This window comes from Sinohyriopsis cumingii, chromosome 9, assembly GCF_028554795.1.
Source record: "Sinohyriopsis cumingii isolate HCF-2022 chromosome 9, ASM2855479v2, whole genome shotgun sequence".
In the NCBI taxonomy this organism is placed as follows: Eukaryota; Metazoa; Mollusca; class Bivalvia; order Unionida; family Unionidae; genus Sinohyriopsis; species Sinohyriopsis cumingii.
Window position 1 is genome coordinate 26,204,169 of NC_142969.1, and position 23,027 is coordinate 26,227,195.

The following is a 23,027-nucleotide window of genomic DNA, read 5'->3' on the forward strand; positions in this document are numbered from 1 at the left end:
GATATTAAATTCAAATGTGGATATACCCCAATATAGAAAGCATTGATTTGATAATGATATTAAATTCAAATGTGGATACACCCCAATATAAAAAGCATTGATTTGATAATGATATTAAATTCAAATGTGGATATACCCCAATATAGAAAGCATTGATTTGATAATGATATTAAATTCAAATGTGGATATACCCCAATATAGAAAGCATTGATTTGATAATGATATTAAATTCAAATGTGGATATACCCCAATATAGAAAGCATTGATTTGATAATGATATTAAATTCAAATGTGGATACACCCCAATATAGAAAGCATTGATTTGATAATGGTATTAAATTCAAATGTGGATATACCCCAATATAGAAAGCATAGATTTGATAATGGTATTAAATTCAAATGTGGATATACCCCAATATGAAAAGCATTGATTTGAGAATGGTATTAAATTCAAATGTGGATATACCCCAATATAGAAAGCATTGATTTGATAATTGTATTAAATTCAAATGTGGATATACCCCAATATGAAAAGCATTGATTTGAGAATGGTATTAAATTCAAATGTGGATATACCCCAATATAGAAAGCATAGATTTTAATAATGGTATTAAATTCAAATGTGGATATACCCCAATATGAAAAGCATTGATTTGAGAATGGTATTAAATTCAAATGTGGATATACCCCAATATAAAAAGCATTGATTTGAGAATGGTATTAAATTCAAATGTGGATATACCCCAATATAGAAAGCATAGATTTGATAATGGTATTAAATTCAAATGTGGATATACCCCAATATGAAAAGCATTGATTTGATAATTGTATTAAATTCAAATGTGGATATACCCCAATATGAAAAGCATTGATTTGATAATTGTATTAAATTCAAATGTGGATATACCCCAATATAAAAAGCATTGATTTGATAATGATATTAAATTCAAATGTGGATATACCCCAATGTAGAAAGCATTGATTTGATAATGATATTAAATTCAAATGTGGATATACCCCAATATAGAAAGCATTGATTTGATAATGATATTAAATTCAAATGTGGATATACCCCAATATAGAAAGCATTGATTTGATAATGATATTAAATTCAAATGTGGATATACCCCAATATAGAAAGCATTGATTTGATAATGATATTAAATTCAAATGTGGATATACCCCAATATAGAAAGCATAGATTTGATAATGATATTAAAATCAAATGTGGATATACCCCAATATAAAAAGCATTGATTTGATAATGATATTAAATTCAAATGTGGATATACCCCAATACAGAAAGCATAGATTTGATAATGGTATTAAATTCAAATGTGGATATACCCCAATATGAAAAGCATTGATTTGATAATGGTATTAAATTCAAATGTGGATATACCCCAATATAGAAAGCATAGATTTGATAATGGTATTAAATTCAAATGTGGATACACCCCAATATAGAAAGCATTGATTTGATAATGATATTAAATTCAAATGTGGATATACCCCAATATAGAAAGCATTGATTTGATAATGATATTAAATTCAAATGTGGATATACCCCAATATAGAAAGCATTGATTTGATAATGATATTAAATTCAAATGTGGATATACCCCAATATAGAAAGCATTGATTTGATAATGATATTAAATTCAAATGTGGATATACCCCAATATAGAAAGCATTGATTTGATAATGATATTAAATTCAAATGTGGATATACCCCAATATAGAAAGCATTGATTTGATAATGATATTAAATTCAAATGTGGATATACCCCAATACAGAAAGCATAGATTTGATAATGGTATTAAATTCAAATGTGGATATACCCCAATATAAAAAGCATTGATTTGATAATGGTATTAAATTCAAATGTGGATATACCCCAATACAGAAAGCATAGATTTGATAATGGTATTAAATTCAAATGTGGATATACCCCAATATGAAAAGCATTGATTTGATAATGGTATTAAATTCAAATGTGGATATACCCCAATATAGAAAGCATAGATTTGATAATGGTATTAAATTCAAATGTGGATACACCCCAATATAGAAAGCATAGATTTGATAATGGTATTAAATTCAAATGTGGATATACCCCAATACAGAAAGCATAGATTTGATAATGGTATTAAATTCAAATGTGGATATACCCCAATATGAAAAGCATTGATTTGATAATGGTATTAAATTCAAATGTGGATATACCCAAATATAGAAAGCATAGATTTGATAATGGTATTAAATTCAAATGTGGATACACCCCAATATAGAAAGCATAGATTTGATAATGGTATTAAATTCAAATGTGGATATACCCCAATATGAAAAGCATTGATTTGAGAATGGTATTAAATTCAAATGTGGATATACCCCAATATAGAAAGCATAGATTTTAATAATGGTATTAAATTCAAATGTGGATATACCCCAATATGAAAAGCATTGATTTGAGAATGGTATTAAATTCAAATGTGGATATACCCCAATATAGAAAGCATAGATTTTAATAATGGTATTAAAATCATCAATGCTTTTGTAAACAAAGATCATTCATGGACGATATTTGATAAGTTTGCCTGAAGATACAGGATTTGAACACATTTATTTCATTATCATGGTTTATTCAATGCTGTAAAAGTAAAAAAAGAAAAACTTCCATCATTACTGACTCCAACACACCAATATAATCAAACAGGTTGGAATTGTAACTCATTCTAAGCAGGAATCCAGCCATGCCAAGAATAACTGGAACAAATACCAAGCTGTCATAAACCAATGTCCCAACCCCCCAGAGACACACATTGATCCCAAAAAATGAAGCATGGTCAAAGACAATCTCATTAAAATCATATTTCCACTATCCCACTATCTGACTCGTTTTAGAGAAGATAGATACAGCAGTTATGAATGGATAGATAAAAATCAGAAAGTTTTTATTACACATAATTCTGCATACTTATGAACAGTTAATTAAGAATAATTCATTTAATTAAATTTAATTAAGAATAACTAGAAATTTCCAGTTTTCCAATCATTTTCATGACAATTTCAACTTATGGTTATCAGGCTCTAAATGAACTGGGACGCGTTCAAATAAACCACATTTATAATGTACACGTTGTAGATTTTGTTTGTGTAATTTTATCTAGAAAGTGAATGTGAAACTACAATAAATACACATCATGATTTCGAAGCGGGAACTACAGCCTTAAATGGCAATGTGTGCCAGATGGTAAAAACGAAACAAAAACAATAATACTGTACAGCAAGCAATTTTTAAAACCTTTCTTCTGGTTTAGTCTTATTTTTTTTTCATATTTCAGGGCTTTTTTTCCCAAATCTCTGGATATAACCAACTGTCTTGACAACTTCTTTCTAGTATAAGTGCCATCTGGAAGTTCACTGTCATTGAACACTAAGAAACAAACTTAAAAAAATATATTTTATACATATGATTCTGTTTAAAATATTACAAATTCTTGGTCCAAAATAATTTTGGCATACATGAAATTCAGTAAGGACTATTTTCTCTATTTTTGATCAAAGTTTAATAAGATATATCATAGTTTAAATCTACTAATTAATAATAATAATTAATTATTAATATTTTTATGAATAATTAATACAAGTAACAAAATGCCTTCTCCACCATTAGATAGTAAATTTAATTTGCTAACATGTCAATGTAATACATTAACTTTGCCAGTAATTTACTTATTCAAGAAGCAAGATGTTTGACACATAAGTTTTAGCTCTCCAAACAATCCCATTTTCTTCTTAAACAAATAAGCAACAACTTTAATTGATGTGGGTCAAGAAAGTTTTTAATGCTTTCTGTTATTTCAGGTATTCAAGGTCACTAACAGAAAACTTTATGATGGAAATAAAGAATTAATTTGAGTGATTCAGAGTATTTTACTGAATGTAGTTTTAATTAATTACTTTAATTTCATTTTTACTGTATACATTGTAATGTATATTTAATTTGTACTGTTTGCTGGCTTTTCTTCATCACTGTATATTATGTACCTGACCAGCGACATTTATTTTGTTAATATCATAACACACAGGAAATATTTCTCAATAAATGTGGATTAAATATTCAGATCATTATTAATTGTAAATATACGTTTACGTCAGTTTGAGTTGAAGAGAAGTGTTTGACAGAGTATTTCCAGAAAATGGTAACTGCAACCTAGGTCAAGAAGAGAGGTATATAAACGTGTTTATATTAAGATTATTCAGACCGGGACATTTTGGATTATATTACTGTGATACATCAAAAGACTTTTAACACTTCACCACATTCCAAGCCATTAGCAACAACATACCAGTATACAGTATATTGCAGTTTTCAGTATCACAATTTTTTCTTGCGTTCGTCCAACAAATCTTTGTAATGCACACAATTTTTCCAATTCAAAAACAATTTTTTCCCCTAGATTGTGCACAAGAATGTAAAATGAGATGAACATTATTCAGGCAAAGTATAATGGGGGGGGGGGGTAGCAAGTCAAGACAAGGGGATATTTTTACAGTTATAAATAATTTATAAACTTCCCTTTGCCTCAGATATTTATGTCCAGTTCATCATCATATTAAATACACTGTATTCAAGAGTCTGTTTGTAAATATATAAATTCCTCTAAAATAATTTATTTCTGTATCTAATACTCAGAATGTACATGCAACAAAGCATGCAAAATCAGCTGTTATGATTGATATTTTAGCTTTAAAGAATAAAAACTGAGCAAAACATTTACAAAACAACGAATGATTCTGATTTTTTTGGTGTTAAATACACTGTCAGATCGGAGTGCTTATGTCATATTAACTTCCTTTTCTTGTCTGCAAATATCAATTAATGTCACTTATTTTTCAATTTAGATGACATTCATGTAGACCTAAATTTTAATTTTCAGAAATGTATTTTCTTCAAAAAAATGTATTTTGTAATTAATGTCAATAAAAAGAGCAAAAAGTGCAGTGTGGGAATTTTATAATACAGACAGACTAGAAATGGCAGTGAGATTTTTATTTACTGATAATTTGACTGTTTTCAGGTGTTTCTGGTCTTTTTTTTTATTTTAACCTTAATTTTGTCTGTTCATTTGACTACCAATTTAAGTCTTACAAGCAAATAACACTTAGAGATGTACTGAATGTGATAGTGATAATTTTATTGTATTTATTAAGTGCTGCTTTATTGTAATACATAATGCAAAATGGAATTTGGGCCTATCACTGCGCCCCTTCCTTTGGCACATGAACACATTCAAAACTACAGATAAATTCAATATTGGAACTTATTTGGAGCACCCCCAGAATTCAACTGTAACTTCATACATTTGGACTTGTGGAAGAACTTTAAGGATTATTTATGAATTAATTTACAATACTGAAAGGTCTTTTTAATCTGACTCGTTTTCAAGGGAACAAATCATTTGTTGAATTTTACAAAACTTGTTGGTTTTCGCTTTTTTCTGTTCCTTAGTTTAAGACCATAGAGTGGTTATAAGAATATACGTGAAATACAAGTACCACTTGCTACTCATGCCTTCTATATTAAAATTTATACTGTAACTGTCGGAAGTTATACGCTGACGAACTAAATTATCTAAAGGACAAAATGATTAAATGTGCTATTTATAGCAACATTCATTCAACACAACCAAAACAAGTTCTACATTCTCTAACTGTTTTGTTTCACCATCACAGAAGTTTTAAAGAACAAAAAAAAATTAATTTCAAGAATTATTCAAAAGACCTGAATACATTAAATTAGATTAAAATTATTATATTATATAATGTTTGCTGTCAAAGTTTAGATATCTATACATACAGAAGCTAACAAAATAAAAATTCCCACACACATCACAAGTTGCCAGGCTTTACAGAAGCAAGGAAAGTTGTTTTTAGCATAAAAATGAAATCATTTCATGACAGAAGTGTCAAAATTTAAAATATATGTGTAAATTCTCTTAAATGGTTTTATTCATCATTGTTCATTTAAAAGCTCTTCTGAGGAAATTAATTTTTTGAAAACTTTCAGGCAATCCGATATCTTCATTAAATTGTACCCAAGAAAAGATACAAAAAGGAACCAAATTAAAAAAAATCTTGAAATACATAACTTTGTATTGTCATCATGTGCAAGCTAAATCAATTAACCAATGACTTGCATATATGATATAAGTACATGTAGACCATCTTATAATGTGTTAAATGAACAGGGTTATAATGACCAATTAACAAGTTATAAAATACTGGGGAGTGTTTACAGCAGGGTACTCTGAAGCCCCAATTCAGCTAAGGTGACATTTTTTTCTTCATGCTTTCTGCAGTCATCAGGTGTAAAACCTGATTATACACCAGTGACTGAATGTAAGCTGTGACTATCTTTGTAAATGTATCATCATTTTCTTCCCGCATATCAAAATGTTCATCAAAGTTAATTAAGCGTAATAACTTTCATTTTCTGTCTAAAAAGTTGTGTAGCAATTTTTAAATTACAAATCGAAAATATGAGAAATATTTTCTGTTGGCAAATATTTATATGTATACAGTCGAGGAAATGATACTATTATTTATACCGAAAATGGACGCAATACACATTCTTCTTTGAAAAGAAATACAAGAACATTACTATTTTAAATTGTTTCCGAATTTCAAAACAGTTTTAAGCAAAATAACAGCAAAAGCTGGAACACAAGGTGGCTACAAAATACAATCAAAATCTGATACGTACTGTAACAGTGGGGTCGCGTTCACCCGCATGTCATAGGTCACAAACATGTGGACATGAAATCATGGCCACGTCCTTTTTATTTCTCGCTGACCACATCCAATATCTACATCTACAAGTAACTGTTGTGTTCAACTCTCGAGGGGAAACAAAAAAGCATGATTGCATCTTCTTGCCACTTAAGAGAAGGAACTAAAGAGTGCACATTACGGGCTAACAGGATGCTTCGTGTGTTATATAACATTAGAGTACAAGATGCTTAGGCAACATGGCTTCCACGGACGGAAGGCCAGAGGTCGAGTTAGCCGAAAGGTATGGTCACCTACCTATCTGTTCTTGACAGTTTCGCTCCGCGAAACTAGCTAACTGCTGCATCAATCCAATTTCCATCGCATTTTGGTAGTCACAGAAGTTTCCTTCAGCCATCCTCCATTAATTAAAAGTTAAAAAATTGTTGACAATAACTTGTTCGAAGATGTAGACATTACGTCACTAAAACGAGTTAACTCAGGCTGTGTTCTGGCTGCGCAATAGGTACAGTCCATATTTTTAAATTGGTGCGCGTGAAAATCTTTCAGTACAACAGTAATGACTTGAAACGCGCATGCTTATATCTTGCATACCTAAATTAAATACGAATGAATAGACCATTTGTGCCCATGTTATTTACAGCTAATTTATTAATTTTCTAGCTTGATTTATTAAAAGCCACGCAAACGATATTTTGCTGTCAATAGTTGTGCACCCCTTTCAGAACTTGGACTTAGCCTAACTACAGTTAAGTGACCAGTCACGTGATTACTGGACATCCCAGAGGTCGCTGATAGTGAATGAAACCTAGGTGCCGCCCAAAGGCTTACAAGCATTTCTCGCCGTTTATTCGTCCAATGTAAACATGCGTGAAATACATGCGATAATCTTCTTGTGGTGATGTCTGGAAAGGTCATGGCCCATATTAAACGGTCAGAACGACCGGAAAATAGAGCTGGAATGACCGGAAATACATTTTGTGATACGACTAGATAAATGACATTACAGTAAATTACATGGAGACAATTAACCAGTAACTTAAAATCACAAATACTAAAACATAATACAACGTTGCTGTCTAATTATTATACGAATTATGTGTATAAAAAACAACAAACTGATGCGTGAATTCGAAAGAAAAAAAATATATATATATATATATACACGCACAGGCTCACAATGACGTGATATTTCAATTCTTTGATACATTTTAATTGTCATACGTATACAATGAAAGGTAATATTCGGAAAACTATTCTTTTTAAAGGATGTTAATTTTTGTAAACAACTCCACAAATTATTTCAAGGTCCAAAATTTAAGCATGTAGCATACAGTATGGCACCAAATTAGTACCTTTTTTAATTGTAATTAAATTTTTAAATTACATTTCATATTTTTATTAATCTCAAACAAAAGGCATGCTGACGTTAAAGAGGAAAGTTGATAATATGCAGCAAATGTTTCAGTATGGAGACAGAATAATATCGTGCAAGTACGAGATTTTTCATTCGTACTCTACTCAGTTTCAAATTCGAACCAGCAAGTTACACACCCATCACCTTGTCTGCACGCACCAATCCCATACCCCCTCGAACAAAATACACATGATAGAGAGAGAGAGAGAGAGTTTGTGTGTGTGTGTGTGTGTGTGTGACTTGCATTTTTCACGTAGCTTTGAAAAAATTCAGTCATATCGCTACGATTTCTGCAGTGTTGCAGTTTATAGTGATGTCCTGCACTGTGGCATCATGCCGCAGACATGTTAGCATGAGGTTAGTATAATTTTTTTGAAAAAAATAAGTCTTTGGTATGACTCGGCCTGGGTTCGAACCCGTGACCTTCCGCAACTGAGGTGGACGCTCTAACCAATAGGCCACGTGGCCAAGAAAGGATGCTTACAAGTTACTGATATCGGCACTCGTGTGTAGGAGATACACTCGCTTATCGAACCAATGATTCAGCAGTCTATAAAACATCCGGCCCACCAAGCCGTATCCTGTGGCCCGCAAAATGATTGGCGTCACAAGGTGTCACGAGAGATGACAAAGGTGGTGCGGCCTTTGAGCCATAGTAAATACCTCCATGCGGCCCTCAGGTTGGTTTGAGTTTGAAAAGCCTGCAATAATGAATGCTTGTCTAAAGGCTATTATAGTGAGTTACACATTTTCACCATACAGAGCGGAAAGTGATCATATTAACTGAATTTGTTAAAATATTTTCTTTTTAATATTATAAAGGTGGTATGGGGATAATTTCGTGTAGACTGTGCAATGGGTGCCACAAACCGAGAATGATAGTTCGAATCGCGCTAGTAGTCAATGGGGGGGGGGTGTTTAGCGTTAATGGAAAATCCAATCAAAAAGGTGTCCCGGCACTACGGCGTTAGAACTGACATTGAGCCACATGGGAAAGTGGAAGATAGGGTGGTTTTTATTTGTATAGGGACAATATGAGTCAAATACAAATACAAATAGTAGAGACAAATACAGTAGAGACATACATACACACACAGACATAATATATATATATATATATATATATATAGAGAGAGAGAGAGAGAGAGAGAGAGAGAGAGAGAGAGAGAGAGAGAGAGAGAGAGAGATATTGTGAAGGGGGCAAATTTCTGTCGATCTACGAAAAGCACATTAGTTTGGGCCAGAGAAAAATTAATTAGATTTATGGAGACATGTGCTTGTTAAATCGCTATACTGCAAGGATTTCAAATGTCTGATCGGTAGAGGTAGAGATTCTTAGATTATGCATTCGTTTACTTAACCGCGAGACGGACTATTAGGGACGCGGCTAACTTCGATTTCATAGTGAAAATGTCAAAATTTAAATTTCCAGAAACCGTTAGTCGGAACGTAGAAGGTCAAATTGAGCCCAGATTTTGCGCCTAGGTAAAGGCGGTTAATACATTTTATCCTGACTGGTTACGCTAAATAAGGGGGTGTTTCCCACACGAAATTTCCTAGCTGTAAATATCCCCCCCCCCCCCATCGAAAAATCTAATTAGTCTAAGCTTTGCTGCAAGAGTAAAGGTACAGGGTACTTCGATAGTCAATTTGGAAGAAATTCTTTCGTAAAACATTTGTCCAAGGGACCGTGTGTCTGGAAGGTCGACGGACACAGTTTTGGCGGTAGAAGCGAGGAACGCTTGAAAGCACAAAAGGTATTTGCGTCAATGTCATGAAATTTTTTGATACCAAGATAATGATTAGCTATAATTATTTGATAATATGTGCATGAACTTATTAGTTAAATTCGTAAGTAGTGGATGGGGACACCCTAGGGACAAGGGGACTTTAATGTTAAATAGAGGTATATCCATTCTGGGGACAATGGAAATTTAACATGGGAAGCAATATCCACTCTGGGGACAATAGAAATTTAACATGGGAAAAAAAAGACATCCACTCTGGGGACAAGGGAATTTAACATGGGAGAAAGGAAATATCCACTCTAGGGACAAATGCATTTGAACAATGAGAGAAAAAAAATATCCATTCTAGGGACAAAGGGAATTGAACATGGTGGGATTGTCTAGGGACAAGGATGGTAGAGGGTCAAATACAACAGAGACAGAGACATACATACACTAGTACAAGCGTGAGATTTATATATAAAGCATTACCAAGACCTGAAATCTTGCTGGGGTGTTCAAAAATTTGCATAACTGTAATGATGCTATAAATAGCTATAATCAAGGAAATGCTCAACGACAAAATGGATGTGACTAAAAGTAACGCTAAAATGACGAAATTGTCCCAGAATTTAAAGGAAAATAAACATATCCCCGAAAATTAAGTTACAATGGTTTAGACTAAAATGGATAAAATTAGTAACTACTTACAATATCAACTTGTGTGACGATCGTGGATACACACCCATGTATCTATTTATAGCTATAATCAGCTGAAATTCCTATGAAATTCCACTATCTATTTATAGCTCCAACTTGTGGGTTATTCCTTTGGAAAATCCCACTATCTTTTTATAGCCTCAGCTTGAGTGACGTTCCTGTTTATGAACTCTAGTATATATGTATAGCTACAACCTGTGGAAATCCCCAAGTCCATATTTATAGTCTTAAAATTTCCAGCGTCAGTGACGTCACTGTACTGAACACTAGGGGATAAGTGTCAACAGTGTTGCAAGTGGCTGACCTGAATACGCTACTGTAGGTAGGTAGGTAGAATGTATTTGATAGGGATAAAGTGAGTTTTATAGGGACAAACAGAGACCAATAGACACACACACACAAACACACACACACACAACGTACGCGCGCAGACATACTCACACACACACACACACACACACACACAAACACACAACGTAGGCGCGCAGACATACTCACACACACACAAACACACAACGTACGCGCGCAGACAGACTCACACACACACACTATAAAATAGATAAAATTAGGAACTACTTACGAAATCAACTTGTGTGACCATCGTCGATAAACACCCATGTATCTATTTATAGCTATAATCAGCTAAAATTCCGATGAAATTCCACTATCTATTTATAGCTCCAACTTGTGGGTTATTCCTTTGGAAAATCCCACTCTCTTTTTATAGCCTCAGCTTGAGTGACGTTCCTGTTTATGAACTCTAGTACACATGTATAGCTACAACCTGTGGAAATCCCCAAGTCCATATTTATAGTCTTAAAATTTCCAGCGTCGGTGACGTCACTGTACTGAACACTAGGGGATAAGTGTCAACAGTGTTGCAAATGACTGACCTGAATACGCGCTACTGTAGATAGGTAGGTAGAATGTATTTGATAGGGATAAAGGGAGTTTTATACGGACAAACAGAGATCAAGACACACACACACACACACACACACACACACAAAACGTACGCGCGCAGACATACTCACACACACACACACAAACACACAACGTACGCGCGCAGACATACTCACACACACACACACACACAAACACACAACGTACGCGCGCAGACATACTCTCACACACACACACACACACACTATAAAATAGATAAAATTAGTAACTACTTACAAAATCAACTTGTGTGACGATCGTGGATAAACACCCATGTATCTATTTATAGCTATAATCAGCTAAAATTCCTATGAAATTTCACTATCTATTTATACTACAACTTGTGGGTTATTCCTTTGGAAAATCCCACTATCTTTTTATGGCCTCAGCTTGAGTGACGTTCCTGTTTATGAACTCTAGTATATATGTATAGCTACAACCTGTGGAAATCCCCAAGTCCATATTTATAGTCTCGAAATTTTCAGCGTCAGTGACGTCACTGTACTGAACACTAGGGGATAAATGTCAACAGTGTTGCAAGTGGCTGACCTGAATACACGCTACTGCAGGTAGGTAGGTAGAGTGTATCTGATAGGGATAAAGTGAGTTTTATAGGGACAAACAGACCAATACACACACACACACACACAACGTACGCGCGCAGACATACGCACACACACACACATACACACACATACACACACACACAGAGAGGGAAGAGGAAAACACAAACCCCAAATATACTATCAACACAGAAGGGAGATAATAAAACCCCAAATAAACTATCCACACAAACGTACGCGAACGCATACAAACCCCAAATATATTATCAACACAGAAGGGAGAAAATACAAACCCCAAATAAACTATCCACACAAACGTACGCGAACGCATACAAACCCCAAATATACTATCCACACAACGTCGCTAACGCATACAAACCCCAAATATACTATCCACACTCGGGAGGAAGAAGAAAAAACAACTAAATATACGATCTATACAACGTACGCGAACACACACACACACACACACACACACACCACAGAGGGAAGAAGAAGAAAACCATTATACACTATCCACACGGAGTGAAGAAATAACCCTTTATATATACTATCAACAGAGAGTGAAGAAAATAACCCATTATATTCCATCAACACAGAGTGAAGAAGAAAAAGTTTTTTGAAAGCACCTAAGCCCTCACCTGCAATGACCAACTCTACCAAACACCTACACCCCACCCCCCACTCCCAACACTACAAAACCCATTTAACCCGTTATTTTATGGCATCAGTGTGTGATTTAGGAAACATCAAGACACAAAAATGATGGATGAATAGACTGACTATTGTTTACCTACTTGCATGCCTAAAGAGCGTGCGTGAAGGAAAACATCCTTCCATTTCAATTCTAACTAAAACATGATCCAGAGGGATAGAGAGAGGTGAAAGAGCACAATTTCATAAAGTGTGAGTAAACAAACCACGCCATCCTTATTATACAATGTCAAGACCAAGAGACACTTACGTTTTCTTTCTGGTCTATTCTCTTTTAGAAGGTAGTATGAAATTTCACATCAGGGCCAACGCATCGGCTCACATTGTCAATTTTTCCATTTCCATGTCTTTACTGGCACAAGTTCTTCATCATCTTCAATGTCTTCTTTTTCTGAATCCCTCTTCTCTGTTTCGTCTTGATTTTTGTTTCTTCTCTTTTCTCGTTGGGCACTCTGAATTCCAGTGTCCTTTCTCCTGACAACGATATTAGGTATCTTGACTTTTGTCTCTCTTTCTTAGACGAAGCAGGTATTCTGGAGACAAATACCCATTTACCTTTGCAGATATAGCAAACTTCATTAGCACTTACACACTTTCGTATGACTCTCATCAAATCAACGACCAAAAGAGTAAGTTTTGTTGCCAGTTTCGCATGTGAATTATGCTTTCGTATGACTTTTAGCAAATATTTGACCAGCAGGTCGATCTGTGCTGACTCTTCCATCTTCTTGATCGTTTGAGAGCGGAATGAATACTCTGACGCTAAGACACTCTCCTTATGTACAGGGACCTGCTACCTATGAAACCTAGTCAAGTGTAATTTTGCAATAAGATGAAACGATTTCATTGAGGAAGTAAAAGGCAATGATGCACCGTATCGCCTCACACAAAACCTGAAGTGTTAGTTCAAATCCGTGTCAGCAATTTCGAAGACGACATAACTGAGCTTTAATCAATGTTCTCCAATTATGCCACAAAACCACGAGTCCTGATTCACGCCAAAAGAAATTTCGTTCGGTCCATAAAAAATAGTATCACATCTGAGAAACGCAAAAACGAACTTCCAGAAAACTGAGAACGACGGCTTACACCTACAACGTAAATGTATGAGTTCAAGTAGTGCGTAAAACTTAGTCAAATTAAATTTTTATAGTCAAGACGAAACGATCTCTTTTCGAACAAGAAAGCAGACACCAAGCGACAATGGCGATCCGTGTCACACAACACTTTTCAAAATGTGTATTATCAGAGGTTTGTTCTAGCAATCTGCACGGTTAAATTAAATGTTGATGAATTTTGTAATAAGACGGACACAATTTCCATGGGATCGCCCATGGTACGATTGTTCGTGCATTAGTTTAATTTTTAAAAATATTTTTTATATAAATCGCCTATAGGATAGACCCAGTAAAGCATGGCCATTCTCGTCACTGTCTGAATAGCTACTCAAGTCAATTCGAAGCGAACGCGGTAAGAAAATAAGTATAGCCAATGAAATGGCTTACAACGGGTGATGCATTGTTTTGTTCTAGGACTGTGTGGCATAATAATCCCTATGTTCTTGCGTTGTTACCATTACAGTGCAGACAGACTGAAATGTGAACTTACAAGCCCTCTTTGTGTGTTGTACCATTTCCTCTTACCACATCAAAATACTGAGCGTCACAGTATTGGTTCGCGTTTCCAAGCTGACCATTTTTTTATATCTCACTTAAACATTTCAACATAAACACTCACACTCACATCGGTAGAGTCAGAACAGACGTGTTACAGTATTGAGGGGCATGTTATCTTTCTTTTTTCAAACTAATAAATTTGGGGTTTGTATGAAGTAAAGAACTGAAAGTACAGTGAAACTCAAGGATGATGACCCAATCTGTCTGTCTATTGATGCGTGTATTTACTTAAGAAGAAATATGACCTCTAAAACACAAAGAGATACGGCAAGCATGATTAGATTAAACACAACGATGTTTTCCTTCACGCCCGTGTAATTTAGAGTTTCAATCGTCTTTGAAGACAAACTTGGTCTCCTTTTGTAGGGCTTGAAATAATAAAAAAAACTGAAAAATCTTAAGCACTTTGCTATAGATAATTTCATCAACAGACTAAACAACATAAATACCGTTACAACAATAGAAAGCCTTAAATCTTCTATCAAAAAGAAATGCTTGAAAAAAATTAAAGATTAACGATAACTAACCAATGAAACCGAATTTAACAAAGGCAATGACATGTGAAGAAATGTCTCTCACTTTGGAAAGGTAGGCGAATGTACTCTATCATGCACCATCAACTTGAAAAAAATTATAAACAGAGAGAAAACTGAATTCAAAATTCAGTTGTTTTTTTTCTTCAAAATTATTTCGTTTCTTTATTTATTTTTTTTTTTTGGAACAAATCTAAGCACTAATATAGAGTGGAAAAGGGAAAATGCACATACAAGCTTTGATATTTCTGAAAAAACGAGGGGATATTCCTAACGTTCATAACCACCTATATATGCTTGGACTTGTCTGCGACTTATCCACAAAACAAGATGTACATATTTCTGGTCAAGCTGCAAGTGTGTGCGTGTTTTTGAAAATTGTAAATGGTAAAAATTGGATATACAATTTTCTCGTGACACTTATAAAGTGAAGAGTCTGTGCAAGTGTCAAAAGCCAAAGTCATATAAGTTTTGTATTTTGTACGGCTTGTAAAGATTTCCACTTTAGAAAATGTGAAGTATCACAAGTTATTATCACAAACAGAAGTGGAACATAGGGGCTTGCAAGAAAGAAAATAACCCAGACAGTTGGTGTCATCAAGAGTGCTAGAGACGGTTCCCGAACTTGCTTGCTTGCTTACTTGAATTAAAGTGATTTTCGCTCTAATGGAGCATGTATCACTGGTTTAATAACGCACCGCGTGATTTTTAATTACTCCTGGGGAAGGAAAGAGAGCCTCATCCACCAGGCTTTTATGTACTCACAGATTATTTTTAAATTTAGCCACTCAGGTGTAGGACTAACTAGTCCTTAACAACCTGACTGAAAGACTTTAAACATGAGTGGGAATTGTCTCACCACACACTGATTTTTCTGTCCGAGCGTGGTAAAGGAGGAAAAAGGTGCTCAGCAAGACAGCCATGTTACCATTTTCAAAAACACGCACACACTTGCAGCTTGACCAGAAATATGTACATCTTGTTTTGTGGATAAGTTCCAGACAAGTCCAAGCATATATAGGTGGTTATGAACGTTAGGAATATCCCCTCATTTTTTTCAGAAATATCAAAGCTTGTATGTGCATTTTCCCTTTTCCACTCTATATTAGTGCTTAGATTTGTTCCAAAAAAAAGAAAAAAAAGGAAACGAAATAATTTTGAAGAAAAAAAACAACTGAATTTTGAATTCAGTTTTCTCTCTGTTTATAATTTTTTTCAAGTTGATGGTGCTTGACAGAGTACATTCGCCTACCTTTCCAAAGTGAGAGGCATTTCTTCACATGTCATTGCCTTTGTTAAATTCGGTTTCATTGGTTAGTTATCGTTAATCTTTAATTTTTTTCATGCATTTCTTTTTGATAGAAGATTTAAGGCTTTCTATTGTTGTAACGGTATTTATGTTGTTTAGTCTGTTGATGAAATTATCTATAGCAAAGTGCTTAAGATTTTTCAGTTTTTTTATTATTTCAAGCCCTACAAAAGGAGACCAAGTTTGTCTTCAAAGACGATTGAAACTCTAAATTACACGGGCGTGAAGGAAAACATCGTTGTGTTTAATCTAATCATGCTTGCCGTATCTCTTTGTGTTTTAGAGGTCATATTTCTTCTTAAGTAAATACACGCATCAATAGACAGACAGATTGGGTCATCATCCTTGAGTTTCACTGTACTTTCAGTTCTTTACTTCATACAAACCCCAAATTTATTAGTTTGAAAAAAGAAAGATAACATGCCCCTCAATACTGTAACACGTCTGTTCTGACTCTACCGATGTGAGTGTGAGTGTTTATGTTGAAATGTTTAAGTGAGATATAAAAAAATGGTCAGCTTGGAAACGCGAACCAATACTGTGACGCTCAGTATTTTGATGTGGTAAGAGGAAATGGTACAACACACAAAGAGGGCTTGTAAGTTCACATTTCAGTCTGTCTGCACTGTAATGGTAACAACGCAAGAACATAGGGATTATTATGCCACACAGTCCTAGAACAAAACAATGCATCACCCGTTGTAAGCCATTTCATTGGCTATACTTATTTTCTTACCGCGTTCGCTTCGAATTGACTTGAGTAGCTATTCAGACAGTGACGAGAATGGCCATGCTTTACTGGGTCTATCCTATAGGCGATTTATATAAAAAATATTTTTAAAAATTAAACTAATGCACGAACAATCGTACCATGGGCGATCCCATGGAAATTGTGTCCGTCTTATTACAAAATTCATCAACATTTAATTTAACCGTGCAGATTGCTAGAACAAACCTCTGATAATATACATTTTGAAAAGTGTTGTGTGACACGGATCGCCATTGTCGCTTGGTGTCTGCTTTCTTGTTCGAAAAGAGATCGTTTCGTCTTGACTATAAAAATTTAATTTGACTAAGTTTTACGCACTACTTGAACTCATACATTTACGTTGTAGGTGTAAGCCGTCGTTCTCAGTTTTCTGGAAGTTCGTTTTTGCGTTTCTCAGATGTGATACTATTTTTTATGGACCGAACGAAATTTCTTTTGGCGTGAATCAGGACTCGTGGTTTTGTGGCATAATTGGAGAGCATTGATTAAAGCTCAGTTATGTCGTCTTCGAAATTGCTGACACGGATTTGAACTAACACTTCAGGTTTTGTGTGAGGCGATACGGTGCATCATTGCCTTTTACTTCCTCAATGAAATCGTTTCATCTTATTGCAAAATTACATTTGACTAGGTTTCATAGGTAGCAGGTCCCTGTATATAAGGAGAGTGTCTTAGCGTCAGAGTATTCATTCCGCTCTCAAACGATCAAGAAGATGGAAGAGTCAGCACAGATCGACCTGCTGGTCAAATATTTGCTAAAAGTCATACGAAAGCATAATTCACATGCGAAACTGGCAACAAAACTTACTCTTTTGGTCGTTGATTTGATGAGAGTCATACGAAAGTGTGTAAGTGCTAATGAAGTTTGCTATATCTGCAAAGGTAAATGGGTATTTGTCTCCAGAATACCTGCTTCGTCTAAGAAAGAGAGACAAAAGTCAAGATACCTAATATCGTTGTCAGGAGAAAGGACAATGGAATTCAGAGTGCCCAACGAGAAAAGAAAGAAACAAAAATCAGGACGAAACAGAGAAGAGGGATTCAGAAAAAGAAGACATTGAAGATGATGAAGAACTTGTGCCAGTAAAGACATGGAAATGGAAAAATTGACAATGTGAGCCGATGCGTTGGCCCTGATGTGAAATTTCATACTACCTTCTAAAAGAGAATAGACCAGAAAGAAAACGTAAGTGTCTCTTGGTCTTGACATTGTATAATAAGGATGGCGTGTTTTGTTTTTACTCACACTTTATGAAATTGTGCTCTTTCACCTCTCTCTATCCCTCTGGATCATGTTTTAGTTAGAATTGAAATGGAAGGATGTTTTCCTTCACGCACGCTCTTTAGGCATGCAAGTAGGTAAACAATAGTCAACCTATTCATCCATCATTTTATGTCTTGATGTTTCCTAAATCACACACTGATGCCATAAAATAACGGGTTAAATGGGTTTTGTAGTGTTGGGAGTGGGGGGTGGGGTGTAGGTTTTTGGTAGAGTTGGTCATTGCAGGTGAGGGCTTAGGTGCTTTCAAAAAACTTTTTCTTCTTCACTCTGTGTTGATGGAATATAATGGGTTATTTTCTTCACTCTCTGTTGATAGTATATATAAAGGGTTATTTCTTCACTCCGTGTGGATAGTGTATAATGGTTTTCTTCTTCTTCCCTCTGTGGTGTGCGTGTGTGTGTGTGTGTGTGTGTGTGTGTGTGTTTTCGCGTACGTTGTATAGATCGTATATTTAGTTGTTTTTTTCTTCTTCCTCCCGAGTGTGGATAGTATATTTGGGGTTTGTATGCGTTAGCGACGTTGTGTGGATAGTATATTTGGGTTTGTATGCGTTCGCGTACGTTTGTGTGGATAGTTTATTTGGGGTTTGTATTATCTCCCTTCTGTGTTGATAGTATATTTGGGGTTTGTATGCGTTCGCGTACGTTTGTGTGGATAGTTTATTTGGGGTTTGTATTATCTCCCTTCTGTGTTGATAGTATATTTGGGGTTTGTGTTTTCCTCTTCCCTCTGTGTGTGTGTATGTGTGTGTGTGTGTGTGTGCGTATGTCTGCGCGCGTACGTTGTGTGTGTGTGTGGGTGTGTGTGTATTGGTCTCTGTTTGTCCCTATAAAACTCACTTTATCCCTATCAGATACACTCTACCTACCTACCTGCAGTAGCGTGTATTCAGGTCAGCCACTTGCAACACTGTTGACATTTATCCCCTAGTGTTCAGTACAGTGACGTCACTGACGCTGAAAATTTCGAGACTATAAATATGGACTTGGGGATTTCCACAGGTTGTAGCTATATATATATACTAAAGTTCATAAACAGGAACGTCACTCAAGCTGAGGCTATAAAAAGATAGTGGGATTTTCCAAAGGAATAACCCACAAGTTGTAGTATAAATAGATGGTGAAATTTCATAGGAATTTTAGCAGATTATAGCTATAAATAGATACATGGGTGTTTATCGACGATCGTCACACAAGTTGATTTTGTAAGTAGTTACTAATTTTATCTATTTTATAGTGTGTGTGTGTGAGTATGTCTGCGCCCGTACGTTGTGTGTTTGTGTGTGTGTGTGTGTGTGTGTGAGTATGTCTGCGCGCGTACGTTGTGTGTGTGTGTGTGTGTTTGTGTGTGTGTGTCTCTTGGTCTCTGTTTGTCCGTATAAAAGTCCCTTTATCCCTATCAAATACATTCTACCTACCTACCTACAGTAGCGCGTATTCAGGTCAGCCACTTGCAACACTGTTGACATTTATCCCCTAGTGTTCAGTACAGTGACGTCACTGACGCTGGACATTTTAAGACTATAAATATGGACTTGGGGATTTCCACAGGTTGTAGGTATACATATATAAGCAGCAGGGAAGTTTAACAGACCTTTTTTCCCAGACCAAATAAACCTTTCTACGCGAACTTTTCCCGTAGAAACCTCAGAATTCAAAAATAAAGCCTTCTACGAGGGCTTAATTTTCAAAATTTCAGACCCAATACATCAGGGTACCCCCGTAGTGTGTCATAAAAGTATAATACCCCAGGCAAAAAATAAAATTTTTCTCAAAAAAGATTCGCGTCTAGGTCAACCTTGGTGAAATTTTCGCGGAAATGCGCTATTTTTTTGTTCTATTTTTTTGTTGCATCCGTCGCTGCATTCTCATGAATAAATTTGATCAAGACCGATGCGATACCGACCACGTGGATCATGTAAATTTATCGTGATGAAACCGTGCGGCGTTGTCTGAGCGCGGCTAAACAAATTTTTAAATTTATTTATATCCATGTCGCCGTTGCACCAGGTCTGATGGATATTTCTTATCGTGTGTGTATCCACGCCGTTGAATACCGATAAAATATTACAATTATCCCTAATTACCTTTGGAATCTGCGTATATCTCTGTGTCACGTAAATCACATCGGTATTCTTGTGTCTGCCACGCGAGAATATTCTAGCCGGGTTAGTTTGTTTATCTAGCATAACATCGTTGTAAACAACAAGATTATTAATATCACCGTCTAAAGTTTCCACGGAAGGAGCTTCGTTGATATCTGTGATGAATTCGATCGTGCCTTCATCGGTATTGTCACTAAAATCTTTTAGGACTTGATAACGACGCTGATCGTCAACGGATGGTGCAACCAAATATAAGTTATCCCATTTTAGCCACCGCATGATCAGATTCAGCAACAACTGTGTCTTACCCGATCCTGACGGGCCGAAGATTATCATTCTGATCGAATTTGGTAATGCCGCGTGATGTTTCACTTGCTCGCGTCGTTTCGTGGCCGAAAAATCAATTACATTCATGTTAATAAAATATATGGATCTATATTGTGTTAAGTGTCGCACGCACACAGCTACGATAAATCCGACCGAAATCATCACACGCAATAACAGGAACGCAATCACGGGAGAATGCGAAGTTTGCAAGACGCGCAAGTTCAAATTTATCAAAAAAAAACTAGAACAGGAGGAGACATCGCAGCCTCCTTAAAAAATTTACCTGGGTTACCCTGGGCAAAATATCCCGGAGAAAAACTTCTACCTGGATACAATTACTGCGGACCTGGAACAAGACTCGATATCAGACTCGATAAAAATAAACGACCCAAGCAAGGTGAAAATCCAATAAACGCCATCGATGAAGCTTGCTACGACCACGATCTCGCATATCACAGTGAAAATCTACAACAAAGGCATCTTGCTGATATAAAGCTAATTCACGCGTTAAACTCGATTCCTAACAAAAATTTCAAAGAACAATTAGCAGCGTGGTTGATCAAAGGCGCGATGAAAAGTAAATTAGTGTTCGGTGCTGGTAAATAATATGGAAGAAATATATTATTCTCCGCAAGGATTCTGGCGAGGAAAATCAGCAATTGCCAAACTTGCCAAGGCCGCATCGGTAAAAAAATCCGTGGCTGCATTGTGGCTGTCAAAACAGGCAGTTTGGCAAATATACCTTCCTCCGCCTAAAAAAATACCATACGCGAGTTTCACCGTCAGTGTCCCCAATGAGGTTCATCAAGCGGATTTGATGTTTCTTCCTCACGATACCGTCAACGGCGTCACATACAAATATGTTCTGACCATCGTTGGTATCGCTAGCAGGTACAAAGAAGCAGCGCCATTATCGAATAAAACATCGACGGAAATCGCTAACGCATTTAGCGAAATTTATTCACGATCTCCATTAACATGGCCAAAGCTTCTTCAAATTGATCCAGGTCGAGAATTCCTCGGCGCGGTTACCTTATTAATGAAAAAAAAATAACGTCAAAATCCGTCGCGGTCTTGTAGGCGTTCATCGCAATCAAGCTATCGTTGAAAGATTCAACAAAACGCTTGCAGAACGATTATTCGGATACCAATACGCACGTGAATTCATTCAGGATAAGCGATCCCATGATTGGGTATTAAGATTGCCTCAGGTAATCAACGCGCTAAATAACGAACCAACTCGAGCGATATCGATGAAACCTGCAATTGTGATTACAAAATCGAATATACCAACAAAGCGAGATTCCACGATACAGCCTGTGCTAGGTAATATCACAGTCCGGTATTTGTACAAAGAAGGCGAAGCTGAAGGAGGAAGAAAAAGAGCAACCGACCCAATCTGGAGCGTCACAACGCACAAAATATCCGCCGTAACAAGATCGTCAGGAAGACCGGCAATTTATATTCTAGATTCGCTAGCTTCACAACGCGGATTTACCAAAGAAGAATTACAGGTGATTCCCGAAGATACTCCACTACCGCCAGCGTCACTAAGATACTTTACTCGAATTCGTCCTAGTTGAGATAATTTTCTAACTCTCGACACGGCCAAGTAAACTAAATTTGACCAAGAAATTCTATCATCGACGATCCAAACTTTACCATCGACGGTTAATCCCTGCGATGAATGTATCGTTGTTGCGTAACCTAATTTCCACGGTGATCTTTCTGCATTTAGCGCGTCACTGACAAGATTAATATCAACAAAGATAATATCATTCAAGACCAAGTTTTTTTCCTCTCCATTTGGCAAAGTAACGTTGATATTTTGTCGCCGAGTATCAGCGGGTCTATAGCACAGTGGTACCTGCAATGTTGGAAATTTCTCACAATGCAACTTGAATAACTTTTCCTGAATAATATCGCGAATAATTTTCCTACTAGCGACGATCAAATGATCAGGACGCCACAAATTTAGAAAATCGCTCATCGGAGTCTCATCGATTATTTTTCTCATGACGTCACATTGAATCTTATTCGGTTGTAATCGAATAAATTTTTTAAACTCGGTCAACAAAATATCTGTCGATCTATAATCGGCGTCGATTTCCTCGTAATAATCAACGAAGCTTCTAAGCCACTCA

The 23,027-nt window shown here is 35.7% G+C and overlaps 1 protein-coding gene across 1 annotated transcript in view; it reads right to left on the reverse strand.

Moving 5' to 3' along the window:
- The window catches only part of LOC149791435 (uncharacterized), a 64,419-nt gene extending 57,226 nt beyond the window's left edge, over positions 1 to 7,193 (reverse strand). The window contains exon 1 of the mRNA XM_089971355.1: positions 7,094 to 7,193. Coding sequence (XP_089827481.1) covers positions 7,094 to 7,193 — 100 coding nt within the window. The remainder of the gene's footprint in view (positions 1 to 7,093) is intronic.
- Positions 7,194 to 23,027: the final 15,834 nt, after the last annotated feature.